The sequence below is a fragment of the Rutilus rutilus genome (assembly GCF_951802725.1).
Source record: "Rutilus rutilus genome assembly, chromosome: 15".
NCBI lineage: Eukaryota > Metazoa > Chordata > Actinopteri > Cypriniformes > Leuciscidae > Rutilus > Rutilus rutilus.
In genome coordinates, this window is record NC_140220.1 from 31311506 (window position 1) to 31327024 (window position 15519).

General features: G+C 40.0%; 1 protein-coding gene across 1 annotated transcript; it reads left to right on the plus strand.

The window, feature by feature from the left end:
• The first annotated feature begins 7082 nt into the window (after positions 1-7082).
• dll4 (delta-like 4) lies at positions 7083-15138 on the plus strand. The gene is made up of 11 exons (XM_084431606.1): positions 7083-7631; positions 7764-8024; positions 8331-8388; positions 9057-9320; positions 10958-11018; positions 11303-11433; positions 11592-11761; positions 12181-12400; positions 12541-13261; positions 13736-13844; positions 14134-15138. Exons 1-11 carry the CDS (start codon positions 7578-7580, stop codon positions 14137-14139), a joined length of 2055 nt encoding a protein of 684 aa, XP_084287732.1. The 5' UTR covers positions 7083-7577; the 3' UTR covers positions 14140-15138.
• Positions 15139-15519: the final 381 nt, after the last annotated feature.

Below are 15519 nucleotides of genomic sequence, written 5' to 3' on the forward strand. Positions count from 1 at the left end.
TAATGGATGACCCCATGACCTGAAGCGTTACAGATGTAGACCCAAGTGGTTAATTAGGTGAGTGGCTAACAAGATCTCTGGAGAGAACCCTCTGGGAGTTTTAAAGCATCTTTTAGTTACGGCGTTAGGCCATTTTTCCGACTAACATGTATACTGTAAATGCTGAGCCAAGCTATAACCACAAACAAAGATTTTAATTTGTTCGGCCATACAATGAAAGTCAATGCAGTCCAATGTGTTTTGAACCCTATTGACTTTTATTGTATGGATAAAAACATCAAAAAATCTTATTTTGTGATCCACAGAAAAAGAATGTCATGCAGGTTTAGAATGTGTAAATGATGACAGTTTTTTGTTTTTATCCAGCTGTCATTTAACGGATTACCGTGTTTCACGTGCTCTCTCGGACCTCTAACATTTTTTATGTTTTCTTAATATCATATACACTGTAAAAAAATAATAATAATAATTAAGTTCTAAATAAAACGAAACCAACTAAAGTATGTTTTACAAGGCAACACTTTTAATAATTTCTTAAACATACTTAATATTTAATCATTTCTTGTACCAGGTGTGTTGAGGGAGCTTCTTTTTTTTTTAATGAGAGAACTGAAGTAAATATAGGATGAGAAGGAATATTGAGTTCAAGATCAGTTTAACTCACAAGCATTTAGGCCCGGTTTCACAGACAGGGCTTAGATTAAATCAGGATTAGACCTTAGTTAAATTAGGACATTTTAAGAAAAAAAATTACTGATGTGCATCTTGAGAAAAAACAATGGCACTAGTGGCAAGTTGTTTTCAGTGAAGACATCTTAAAAATGCATTTTAGCCTGGGACTTCAATCCTTGTCTGTGAAACCGACAAGTAATGCATTTACTTGGATGGAGCGTAACTGCAGTGTAGATCTCACTTGTTGACTGATTACTGACCACGTCACGCCCACAGATGGCTAGTAGCCTTGCACCCCATGCAACAGATTACCCAAATTGTCTTCAGAGCTTCAGGCCAGTAGAACCTTCCACTCCTACCTTGTGACATGAAGAAAGTGGACAAAAAGCAGTAGGAGTATCACTCATGAGTTCAGTTTAGCTTTCTGACACCATCTTAGCCCTCTCAGTTGTCTGTTTACCCTCTCTCTCATCTTCCAGTTTTGCAGGGTGGGTTAGCGTGGAGACAACTGGGATTATCTTGGGCTACAGACGTTAATCCCATTGTGGCAAAGGCTTTGCAGAAACTGTGCCCCCATGTGTTGCTTGTGGCCACGCTTCCAATGTGCCATGTACCCAACCACTGGGATTTGTTTAACTTTGTCACCACTAGCACCAGTGACAAAGTTTTGAAGGTGAATTTAGACACATCCCTACATTTTATTCAGGCTCCAGAGTCCACAGAGCAGATCATACGGTTTTCACTTTCGTTTCACAGGCAAAGATGTGGATGATAAGACGTAGTGTGCTATTGATTAATAGAGTATGTTTTCTGGGAAGATTAGCACATGCTTTAATTCAGTCTCGCATCGTGCTCTAAACCCCTTACATGGCTGCAGGTGGTCTCTCTAATCTACATTCTGTATCTCAACCACATGTCTTCTCTCATAATCGAGTCAGGAAGTGGAACTAGTCTTTTTCTGTCATTAGCACCATATAGCTGGATGCATCATGTTCAGCTGCTTCTCTGGAGGTGAGACAACACAAATGTGATATTCACGTAACCCCATTGTTTTTACTGTGTTTTGATCAAATAAATGCAGCCTTGGTGAGCATACGAAAAACATTAATAAATCTTACTGACCCCTAACTTTTTAATGGGAGTGTAAGAGAAAAATATTGCATAAATATGTACAGTGGGGTCCAAAAGTATGAGAACACATATATATATTAGTATTTACTTAAGTACAGGTTTAATTTCAGTACAAATATTATCAGCATAATAATTTGAGTGAAAAGTTACATGAAAAATGTAATTGAATGTCTCAATATTTGGATTGTCCCCGCTTTGCTTTAATGAGAGCAGGCTGTTTAAAACTCGACGATCATGTTCTCCAGTGTGATTTGAGAATGATCCAAAGAGCATCTTCAGTTTCAAATGGAAGCAAGAACATCTGACGTGACTTTTTTGATTACTTCCAAGAAATTGCGCCGAATCTTAAATATTTCTTTCTCGTTTTACATCATTACTTTTATGTCAGACTTTTGGATCCCAGTGTATGTTTAAAATCATAATCACTGAGCAAACTTCTTTTTGGGACCTACTGCACTGTTTATAAGAGCATTATGAGAGAAACAGGCATGCTGCCATTTTCTATGCCTTCACAGGAATAAATTACATTTTAAAATATATTAAAATTTTGCTGTATTTTTTATCAAATAAATGCATCCTTGGTGAGCATAAGAGAAATCTTTCACACACAAACCTCAAACTTTTGAACAGTAGTGTACAAATGAATTATGAAGACATCAGTTTAATACAATTTGATAGAAGTATTCTTTTTTAGAGTGCTCAAGTTGTTTTAAAACATCCACATTTTGCTAAATAAAATGGCCAATTATGTTGATTGCATCCGTGAAATTAGCTAAAAACTGCATTTTCGTGTACAGTTTAATTATATATGACTGACTTTAATGTACTTTTTGTCTTCGGGAAGGTCATGGTATAATGAATCATGAAAATCTTGGATCATGGTTTCAACAGAACAACTGCCAGTAACAGGATTCTTGTAAGGGACGCGAGGAGTGATGGAACAATACTGTTGTGTCAACATAATGTAGGAGAGAATGGTAGAAGAGTTCCAAAACAGGTTCAAAGTGAAGCTCCTCTCAGGGGTGATGGTGCTATAGTGATTTTAATGAGAAACCTTAATGGCTCGCCAGTATCAAGATGGACACAGTCAGTCTGATAGATATCAGATCGCTATATGCTTGAGTGAGGTTTATAATGATAACAAAGCCTTTCGTTATCATGTTTATGGTCCATTTTTATTAAGATACAGATTACGTTCACATTTAGAAATAAGGCCGGCAGATTAATTAACCTTCCTCAATGTATTTTACAATGAGCGCCATGCTTTAGTCATTTGCTTGTGCTCAGCTAAAACAAATAGAGCTCTGAACTATAATGAGTGAAACAGGTGGCTAATATTGCTGATACACAGCCTCTCAGTGCAGCACTGGATATTGATTGGCCGAGACAGATTGTGGCTCAGAGATCAAATGTAGCATAGCGGAGTGTGAAACTGCCATGTTTTAATAGGGGTGTAATCCAAGTGGACCAGGGCCATCTGCCTCTACTTCCAGTGCTGGCAATAAAAAAAAAGTGTTGATAAGTCACTCCGGCAGAAGAAGCAGGTTTATTGTATAGGTTTGGGATTCACGGTAACAATGCTGAGCAAACATGTGGCATTATGTAGCGGTCATACCGTTTATTCATTTGTTGATTTAAAATAGAGCACTTTGTGTTCTCTGCATGTTTATTGTTTGAAGTTTGACCTGATATGTGATCTGACATATTACAAAAGATCTGCAAGGATAGAACAAATCTGATTTCATATCAACATCATTTGGACAACTGTGGAGTAAGCATCGCTCTAAAATTTGGTTCCCTTGTTTGGGAATGAATGTAGACTGATCTCATCATCAGATCTCTATGCAGTCAAAACAAGAAGACATATATTGCATATAGACCAGACATCTGAGGGGTGCAGGGAAGTGGTGTAGACACAGGAGGACAAATGTTCTCTGATCCGCCGTTCTGCTCGCCGCAGGGGTGAGCTGAGGACTGCAGAAGGGACTTTAGTCCATTAAATCCAGAAACAGTTTCTGGATCGATTACTGAAGGAACGAGCTGATAAGTTCCATTTTGTGGTGTTATCAAATGGTCAGCTAATGCAATTATGTTTGGAAGTTTCATTGCTTTTATACAGCAGCATTCATTTTTTTGCTTATATATTACTTTTTACCTGGATCACTGGTGCTTTTTACCAACTCACCTTGAAAATATCTATTCGTTCAAAAACACAATTGTGCAAACAACGCACATTTTTATTAGTTTGCTCCACAGTGACCAATAAAGCAACTTGTTATTCAAAGCTCGTGTGGTCTTTTATCTCCCTTCTACCGTGAAAAGAGACAAAGGAAGGTAATTTTCCACATTTAGCACAGTATCATCAGCAGTGTGAATGCATGAAACGCATCTATAAATGCCCAGTTGTTGCTTGCACCATGACATTTATATGTCTGTTTAACTTGAGACATATGGCACCAGATGAGATAAGACGGGCAATATTTTCCAGCGAGGCAGCTATCAAACCAGAAACCAGCTTTCTACACAACCTCCTGGGTGCAAATAATACAATACCATCTGATTGTGAACCCTGTTTAATGATTTGACAAAAACAGGATCATTTGGAGCATGCTATTCCAGTGCAAAACAAATGAGAGTTGGAAACAAATGCCATGTGGCGTTGTGGACTAATGCACTGCTTTATCCACTGAAACTCACAGATTGCTCATGATAAGCCAAAACAAACATGTCTTCGCTATGGTTAATTTATGGTGCTTTGACGATTAATTCAGTCAATAAACAAAACAAGTATGGATGCAAAGAGTACGTCTATGTCTTTCCGTCACTTTCCGCCGCTCTCGCTCTCGCTACACAGACTGCATTTTCTTTCATTTTGTTGTTTCATTTGTTCTGGCCATCATCAGCATGGCAGGTGTGTAAATATGACTCACAAAACCTATTCAATACATCATCTTTAAAAAAAAAAAACTGTTTGGTTAAATATGCCGTTTCAGCGTATATATTCAGAAGGAGACGGGAATGGAGAAAAGGAGATTTGAAACAGATAATGGCAAATCAACAAACACTTTCACAGATCAAGGTCTGTGTCAACATCCATTAGAATTTCCATTTAAAAAGACCGTTGATAAAGGTTTCATAAAAACTCGAAACGATGAAACAAGGGAAGGGAGGCATATTTATACTGTTATTCATATTATTATTACGGCTGCCCTTCCCATAATTATTAACTGCCCTCTTGACCAAAAGTAAAAACAGGCTAATAAACAGAATTCCATGTGTGTAGCCTACAACAATTTATCAACATAAGGGTTTAAAACCATAGTTTACACATGTGATGTTAGGCCTATCTGCAATTTACAAATATGTCACACACACACACACACAAAAAAGCTTTTTTATGTGATTTGCAGAGCTTATTTATGTGATTTATGTTTTTTATATTCCCTAAGCTTCAGACCTCGATGGGATCAATGATCTACATCTGGCTCTGGCTGTATGGCTTGTGCATGATTAAAGTATAGGCTTGTTCGGTTTTAAACAGATATTTGCATACCAGTTTATGACACCTAGAATCCCGAGCTTTAACCATAATAAGTGATTGATAATGGGTTATTCAAGCTGTCAGTTCGGTTTACTACTTTTGGCAAGAAAGCCAGAGAATATAATGTTTTGTCGTAAGAGCTCAAATGTCACCGCTAACCACAAAGCAATTAAACCCTCTTTCATGCACTTTCGCCACCTGTGCATGTATCAGGCGTTTCCTTCAAATTGTCACGTTGGCTCGTTCAAAGCGCACTTGAAAATTAAAACAAGGCTTGAGGATAATTATTGAAATTTTCACATTATAGCAATGCAATGCAATTAAAGCGCTCTTTGGATGTGCCGAATCCCTCTCTATTCACTAACGATGGCTGCTAGAATCCAAGATGAACAGGTTCAATCATTCTTCAGAGCGTGATCAGACGAGAAATATAGTGCACGAGCTCGATCTAGCACCAGATGGTAAATAGAAAATCCTCAAGCGACATGGCAGTCCAATAGCACAACCAATCAAAAATCAAAACGCCTGTGGACATTGGAAAATATCGAGAGCAAAATGAAAGTGCTTTCAATTTGAACTGTAATTTGTATTGCTCTTTCTTTTCATTAAGACGCTATCCGCTTGGAAACGCTTCATTCCGGCAAACCACTCTAATTTTGCTATTAAAGGCTAGGCTATTTTAAGTGATCAATTTAAAGTAATTAGCTTGTTAAGTATTTTACATGCAAAGAAATTGTACATTATGACTGCTTTAATAGCCCATATTTAGTCTTCTTTTATTGAGACCATAGCCTACATTGTGACTTTGATTTTAAACTAATTAATAACTTAAAAAATAAATAATAATAATAGCCTACAGGCATACTACATCTACATGACGCAGTTATCATCATCCAAAATGAGGGATTCATAAAGAACCGTGGCTCTTCAAGGTAAAAGGTAAAATTAAAAACTGAAACTGGAGTCATTTTATCTTTCTTGTTAAGTGCTGAAGAAGACGAAGAGTTTTATGGCGGTTATGGTTAAAACCCTCATTATCATACAGCTGAATTGTTATCTCACCCCATCTCAGCCAGAGGCCCGTTTATAAAAGCAAGACGAAACGCGCTTCTAACGAGGGGCACGCGACTCAACAATAACGACACGCTATAGGCTGAAAGAGCGCAGCAGCGCGTGCAGCACATGTATCAAATTAAATGTGGAAATATTATTCATTATCATTTTGTTAATTAAAGCTTATTTAGGCATTGTTTGGAGTGAGCTTTTGATTATTTTAAAATAAAATATTGTGCATAAAACTGTTTAAAAAAATCAGTAGGCTTGTTTTTTTATTATTAGCTAGTTATTTCATACTCGAATATTACTGTAGTGCTTTCGGGGTCACTTTAACGCAGCGCTTTCATATTATCCTAGCTCGAAACACGAAGAGGCTCTCCGCCGGAACATCAGGTATAAGGTAGGAAATAGGACCCTACACTGACCGTGCACGCTTTCAATGATGTAATATAATTACCCGCGCAATTGACTGGAACGGGGACACGCGAGAAGTAACCGGCTGTAGTGCGAAGTTTCCTCCGTTTTCGATAAGGGGAAAATTGCATGGTGTGAAATGGTCAGTATTTAATCGTGCCTGCTTTAAATATGCCAACAGATGCTGGGCTTGTTAATAATCACTCGCGCTCAATTGGTCATCATCCGCGTAGTGGTGGGTATTAAATGTGGATATCATTGTTGTCGAGAGAGGGGGGCTGAGTATAAAGTGGGCGGCGTTTAGTGATAGACAGTTTATATAATGAGCAGCGCGGACACAAAGCCAGTATAAATACTCCGGGACGCAAGAAACAAGTCTTCATTCACGAATTACACGAGAAGCGCGAGGATACCCAACAGCGCAATGCTGACGCACAAAGTTTAGAACCAAAACAAGACATTACCATTGACACTAAACACATCGGTGTGCTCACTGTGGAATACTAAACATGCTCCGTGGATATCTTGAGCCGAAGAGGAATAAGACTGGATGCTGATTGATTTGCCAGTTTCACCTTCACCTTTTGGATAACTGGAAATTTGACGTGCTCCTGCACACCGAAGTGACGTGCATGTGGACGCGCAGCGGGATATACCTTTTTACTCTTCGGCATTTGTTTTCATTGCACCCCTTTACACTGGAATAGGCTCTTTCGGGGAATATAATCGTGGGTGACGCGGCTGCCCAGGAGAATCGAAAAGCATGGCAGCTTGGCTCACCTTTCTCATCGCATTTTTCACGACCGTTTTGACGCAGGTAAACAAACACAGTCGGTCCCGTGGAAAGTCAGTAGGACCCGTTCCTCTCGAGTTGCCTACAGAGAGCACTTTTGTAGGTAAGCCAGTATTTGCAGTGCAATGTTGTAATGCATGTCATTTTTCCCTTCAGATATTTGGATCTGGTGTTTTCGAACTCGACCTTCACGAATTCAAAAATTTCCAAGGCTTGCTCGCAAATGGCAATTTATGCAAGCCTGACTGCAGGACTTTCTTCAGAGTTTGCCTAAAAAACTACCAGGTGGTCGTGTCTCCAGGTGACTGTATCTTTGGAAGTGCCATAACGCCAGTGCTGGGGACAAACTCGTTCAGTATCATGGGAAGTGGCTCTTTCAGCACACCAATTCGACTGCCGTTCAACTTTGGGTGGCCGGTAAGCTCAAATACAACTTATTTTGATTGTATAATCTATAACGGAATAGATTGTGTTTTCATTCTAGTATTAGGATAGCAACAATTTGTAATGCAGCCAGGTTCAACATGTGTAGAGACTAACTATTTCGATCCTCTCCACATTAATCAGCAGTTTGACAATTTTAATTATTAGTTTATTTCTGCTTCTAACGTAACGTTTTTATAATGCATGCAACTATATTTATGTATACACACCCGACTGTGTTTTACTTATCTTGTGTTGCAGTTATTAAAGGTTTCAATCTGAATCTCTCTTTCCTCTTAGGGATCATTTTCATTGATTATTGAGGCCTGGCACTCACCTTACGCGGATCTACCTGTAGGTAAGATACGATTGTTTTTCCCACTAGAGGGCGACACTACGATATTGTGCATATATACAGAATTTCAATCTTCTCCTTTCATTAGAACGTCATACATTTTTGTTTACAAATCTTTAATCAAACCATGGCACGCTGCGCCCAAGTCTTAAGAAAAACATGTTAATCAAAAAATTGCAAATTTGTAATGCCTTTTTTTTTTTTCTATTGCTTCAAACACCTTTGCATTCTCATGCTCGAACACAATTGAACTTCCTTTGGTTTATTTTTGGCGTGGGAAAGCGCAGTGGGCTTTGGTGAGAATACACAGCGCTTGCCAAAACCATCCGACTGCATTTTCCTGTATTTTACACCTTTGTCTGTCCCGCCCTTTAGAATGGGATAATACCATGGGAATATTTTGCTTAACTCAAAGGAAGAGGAAATTTAAACATAAGTTGTACTCCAAATGTGTCAGCTTCCCAGAAGTTAAAATTGGTCTCTTTTCTTTCTTCTTCTTTTGAAGAGACTTTCAAAAAACACATAAGCAAATAATGGCATACTCTAACCTATACTTAATTTAAACTTTTTTTTGTTTTTACTGAGTAAAAAAAAAAAAAAACATTTTAAAAGAAGAAATCAAATAATAGTGAAGCAATGGCCTAATCAGAATCTTCTCCTCTTTTTTACAGACACATACAACCCCGACTTGCAGATAAGCTTTTTTGCCATCCAGAGAAAGTTGGAAGTAGGGGCTGAATGGTCTCAGGATGTTCAAAGCGGGAAGCAGACGGAGCTAAGGTATTCTTACCGGTTCATCTGCAATGAAAATTACTACGGCGACAGTTGTTCCAAAAAATGCACGCCCAGGGACGACCGTTTTGGCCACTACACCTGCAACCCAGATGGACAGTTATCCTGTCTCCCTGGCTGGAAGGGGGAATACTGCGAAGAACGTAAGCAATCAGAGATCACAATCCACTGGACTCTAGTCTTGAAGACTGAGGCTTCGCTTAGGTGTGAGCCTTATGTCTTGCTCTATTCGAGCATGTCTGAGTGATGTTAACCATGCTGCCGCTGACCCTTAAGATAAGGCCTTGGATCTGCTTTTTAGAAAGAATTTTTAGGAATACATCCCACACAACCATTATTGTCTTTTGCTGCTCACAGCACAAGCATTCTCGCTTTTAAACAAAACAAAACAAATGTAGCAATTTGCGTTATGCAAATCAATAATGAACTGATAATGAAATTTAGTGTAAATGAATGTTTAAATAAGTAAAAATGCAACATGCAAATGTTAAATATTAAACATGTCAATGTTCCATCCGATGATGATGATCCTCAAGTAGGGCACTGTTGCTATGGTTACCACTTCAGCGATACTGTTTGACAGCATCCGCGAGGTGAAAATAGGCGCTTTGAGTAACTTGTAGCCTAATAAAAAAAAAAAATACACACACACACACAACCTTTTGGGGTCTGACTTCTTTTGGTTGTCAAAAGGTACGCAGCAGTTAGCTAATACAAACAGCGCGCAGAGATGGTTATATGGGTTTAATGAAAAGCAAATGTTTGTCGGTATTCATTTGATTCTTGCGTGTACTGCTTTCTCGGTGTGAACTGTTGTAGTTTATCTGACCATTCCCGCTGTTGATCAGGGCGCTGACACAGTTTGTATATACTCTAAGCGCGGGTGCTTGGTAATTTAATCCTGCACGAGCGTCATGGCAAGCACGCGCCGGGTTAATCGCGCCATTATTATCCGCCACGCGCCACGAAATTGTAGTCTCCATTGTTGCGCTCCAGCGTAGCAGCTGCAAATATGGCTCACAGAGACTACAAACAACAATAGGGGCAGCTGTCCGTTATTGGGATAGAGCATCTGCTGCGGTCAGTGCTGGTCGGGTACCCGCTCAAAATCAATGTCATAGACAGCTCAACACAGGCAACCGTAAATTACCCGCATCCATAGCAGTGACCTCGTTAGACAGGTTCTGTACAATTGCTTGCAGTGAAAGATATTTATTTGGACAAGGCCCATTGCTTTATGCTGATAATAAAGAAGTAAAAAGAGCAGCTGATGATAAGTTAATTTTCCTAATGCAATAATGGGATACTCCTAAACTGTAAAGCTTGGGAATAGATATGTATACCAGTTTCTAACATTTCTGTTTTTCATTCAGCTACAACTTAATGCATAGAATGAATCAGTCACACATACTCATTTAAAGCTCAGCGCTATATTACATCTTCAACTTTAAATGTAAAAATTAATCTTTAGTTGAAGTGTGTTATTTTTGTGCCACTATTGCCACCAGACAGAATTGCACACACAAAAAAAAAGTTTCCTGAGCACTTCCTCTGTCTTTCATTGCTTCGGCAAACAAGTAGTGCTGCCCAAACCTGGCTAAGCCAACACTGTTATTTCAGAGATGTTCAAAGAAACCGCAATATTTTGGTACTTTTTGAAGAATCAACCTCTCAAAGGCTTACTTATTATCTAATAAGCCAACATAACTTTGATTAAACTTTGCAAAACTACTGTAAACCCATGGCTCTTTACTAACAAGAGCTTTTTCTTTTAATGCAGCGATCTGTCTGGAGGGGTGCAGTGAGGCGAATGGCAATTGCTCCAAACCTGGAGAGTGTGTGTAAGTATACATGGGTCGTGTATGAAGTGTGAAATATCTCGATCACATTCAGATCTAATATTCCTCTTGATCTGTGTCTCTGCATACATACATTTATATAGTATTTGCCCTGTTGTAATTTTCTGACCCACATACAGGATAAGCGTCAACTTTTGTCATTAAATGAGTTATAGCAACTGCGGTTTGATGGAAAAATAACGTGAATATCTAGTTTAGTGGGGCTTAAAAACAATATTTGTTCTGAACCATATTTAAAGTGTTTCTCATATATCTGTGTATTGCAGGTGCAGAGAAGGATGGCAGGGTAAACTTTGTACAGAGTGTAGAAAATATCCAGCCTGTAAACACGGCACCTGTCAACAGCCATGGCAGTGCAACTGTAAAGAGGGCTGGGGTGGACTGTTCTGTGACCAAGGTAAGACTAAACCCTGAACAGTTACAGTAGCTGACTGAATGTCTCACTCATTACTGACATCAGTTTCATAGCATTCACAACTAGATCTGTGACAAACATGTGATGGTGAAAAAATATGACCCATTAACTGACATTTTCTATTATTTCTTTCAAAACAGATTTGAATTTTTGCACACATCACAAGCCATGTGTGAACGGAGCCACATGTATGAATACAGGTCAGGGCAGTTACACCTGCACCTGTCGGCCTGGTTTCACCGGGGTCAACTGCGAGCTTGAGGTGCGAGAGTGTGACAGCAGCCCATGCAAGAACGGAGGTCTTTGCTCAGTGAGTCATTATTCTGTTGAAAAGCCCCAAACCTTCATGTTTTTACTGCCACTGAGGGATGCTGACTCCATCTGAAAATATGAATTTCATTAAAACCACATGCATGGGTTTAATGTTTTTGGGTTTTTTTTTACTATAATGTGCACCAATCTGGATTGGGATACTCTTCACAACATACTTTGATGATATTGAAATTCACTAAAATATGAATTGATATTTTATTATCTGGTCATCTCAGAACTATCATTAACGTGTCTGTAAAAACCTCAGGCTTAATCAATGGGCTTGTTATGACCTTATTCCTGCATCCTTTGAAAGGCCTCTTTCTTAACATCTAGAATTACTGTACAAACATGAAACAATGCAAACCGGTCCATAAATGCATCTCTGAAACATCCGCTTCCTTTCTCGCCCTATAGGATCTTGATAAAGGTTACATCTGCACCTGTCTGCCTGGCTTTGAGGGAGCTCACTGTGAACACAGTCTGCTCACCTGCGCGGACTCTCCGTGCTTTCATGGCGGCAGATGCCACGAGAAGGATAACGGGCGCAGCTATGCGTGCGACTGTCCCAGAGGCTACACTGGTCTTAACTGCGAAAGAAGAGTGGACAAATGCACCACTCTGCCGTGTGCCAATGGTACGCAAAAGTACCTTTTCTCTTATGTTAAATTCCTGCAGTGTGTTTTGGATCTAGAGATCCAGATGTGTGTGTGTGTGTGTGTGCGCATGCATGCATATGTATAATTAGTCACTTACACCTGTGCCTACGATCCACAGATGGCTTGTGTGTGGTCCTGGGGGGCGTTCGCATGTGCAGCTGTCGAGCGGGCTTCACTGGCCAGCGCTGTGAGATCAACATCAACGACTGCGCGAACAACCCCTGTGCCAACGGTGGCACGTGCTACGACCGCATCAACGACTACGTCTGCTCCTGCGCCCCGGGATACGAAGGCCGCAACTGCGACCGGCCCTCCAACGCCTGCTCGTCCAGACCCTGCATCAATGGCGGCTCCTGCGTGGGCATCCCAGGGAACCCGCCCGCCTGCTTCTGCCCCAACGGCTTCACCGGACCCCACTGCGAATACTACTCGGTCACCGCTCCCGTGACCAAAGGAGAAACTCAAGACTCCTTCCAGTGGGCCGCGGTCTCTCTGGCCGTGGGTTTGGTGGCTCTCGTGGTTCTGCTCTGCATGGTGGTCATTGCCCTGCGCCACATTCACAGGCAGGCATCTGGAGAAAGGACTCGAGGCGAGGCAATGAACAACATGTCGGAATCACAAAGAGACAACTTGATCCCCACCTCACAGCTGAAGAACACTAATAAGCAGGTCAGCCTAGAGGTGGACTGCGCACCTGACAAATCGAATTACATACACAAGAACTGCCACTTGGACTACAATTCATCGAAAGAGTTCAAGGACATCGTATCCCAAGAGGACAAAAGTCATAAATACGAAAAGTGTTTAGAAGAGAAAATACCATTGAGTAGAATGTACAGGTAAGAAATGGATTTCACGTCACTTTGATAAATAGAGGTGTTCGGATGGATTGAATTTGCTTTATTATGCTGAGGTCATGCTCCATTAGCGTGCCGCCCAGTATATTAACCTTTGCACTTAGCGCTCGCTTGATGACCGTAATATGAACGTCAATACTGGCTAAGAGAAGTTAAACCCTGATATCCACAACCACAACTACACAAACTAAATTTTACACTTGGACCCAAAGGCATTGACAGCAAGAAGCCTTTTTACCCCGTTAAAAGATTTTTATTGATTTGGACCGCACAACAAAAGCGCTTTTTCCTCTTACAAGGATTTTCTTACATCAGCCTCTGTAAACAGAGGAAAGGAACAAAACGCTATAAAGCCAAAAAATGAGCCGAGCGCTTTCACCCCCATCTCCGCACAATAAATAGCTGCCCCATGTGCTTTTACTTTGTGTTAACATGAAGCTTGATTTGTGTGTGCAGGGAAAAGCCAGAGTGTAGGATATCAACGATATGTTCCCCAAGGGACTCCATGTACCAGTCTGTGTTTGTAATAGCAGAGGAGAGGAGTGAATGTGTCATAGCAACTGAGGTAAGGAGGATCAGTTCATTTCTTAATATGTCTGCATGTTTCAAGCAGGGATCTGCTGGCCGTGTTCACCATTTTATCATTCTGTCAGTGTCTACTAATGAAGTCTGCTAAACAGAGGCTCACTTGTCATTTAGGCCGCTAATTAGTCCACTAAAATTTGAAATCGAATTCTACTGTATGCCATTTAAGTTATTATGAAACCGTGATATTAGTATGGCACATATTGAGAGCGAAGCTTCATTTCCAAAGCATAATCTAAGCCTCTGTTTTGTTTTTGTTCTTTCCACAGGTATAAATTACAGGCTGATGTCTATGAAGAGAGGAGACAAAAACACAATCAAACTAAAATCTTTTCTGGATTGTTTACAAAAATACTTAGAGACTGGAGATTTATATCGACATCCACTGCTGCACTGAGAAACTTGAGAAACTGGAGAGAGCAGAGTCCTGCTCATCGAATGCAATAGTTTAGTTTTATGTTGAAGAAGTGTTTATGTACAAACGTGTACAGTCCTGGATGATTTCTGAACTCTTCTGCTACGGTATGTTTTTTTTGTTTTTCCCCCGTGGGCTGAAAGGAAAAGGGACTTCTTCAAAAAAAAAGAAAAAAAAAAAAGTTTAAAAGATCCTTTTTGCGGTAATCATGGACACATTGTCCGCCAAGTAATCAATGGAAGGTGCCAGGGACTTCCAAACCTTCAACCAGCATTGCCAGCTATGCAAGAATGAGGAGGGGGAGCACCAATCAGAGCTTACCCATACAAATCAATGATGAGCATTATGAATGTCTGAGAAGAAGAAGAAAAAAAAAACCTGCTAACATCAATCATATAAAAAAGACTTTTTGCTCTCCTCTCTACAATAAGCAGCTGAAAATTCACGAAAAAGCCTTAAAATAATTAAATCGAGTGCTATGTTTGTGCCCAGGGTCTTCTTGGATTGTTTTTGAGATTTTGATCAACATGGGGAAAAGAAGAAAAATAACCTACAGAACTGTAATACGCAAAACTGTGCCAGCAAGATCCAAGAAGTTGACTTGACTTCTTTTATGCAACACGGCCCATGAGTACAAGACAAGAAATGGACAAAAACAAAGCAACTGCTCACCACTGACTGCCTATAATTAGTTTTGAGAATACAGAACCAATAATGTAATTTTTTTAAAAAGTGATTATTTCCAGAGTTAATTTAATAATGACACACTGCTCTTTATATGTTTTATACTATTATTTTGTATATAATGCATATTTATAAGAAACCAAACATCTGAAGAATAAAAAGTTAATTCCTTCAAGCAATTTTTTTCTTCTTCACGCTTACATGTTTCTTATAATGGTGAGTGGAAAGGGAATGAACATGTCATGGTTTACTTTTACTCTCTCTTATAAAGGTTACAAATGTACCGTCTTTTACACATTCGACCCCCTCCTTCCACTTCCCCAGTTGTAAATTGGCTTGAAATTTAAATCCGTTGCCTCGGATACAGGCCCCTTGAGCTGGAAATTCTGAAACAAAGACAGGCGAAGAGCGCAAACGACAGAGGAGCGGCCCCTCCTCAGAAAACCGAAACAGATGCCCCAGGGTGCAACCTTGCCCTGCCATAAAAACAGCGGCATATGCCGCCCCTCTCACCAGGTTCATCGTGGCGCTGCTCAGCAGAGCACCCATAAACAAA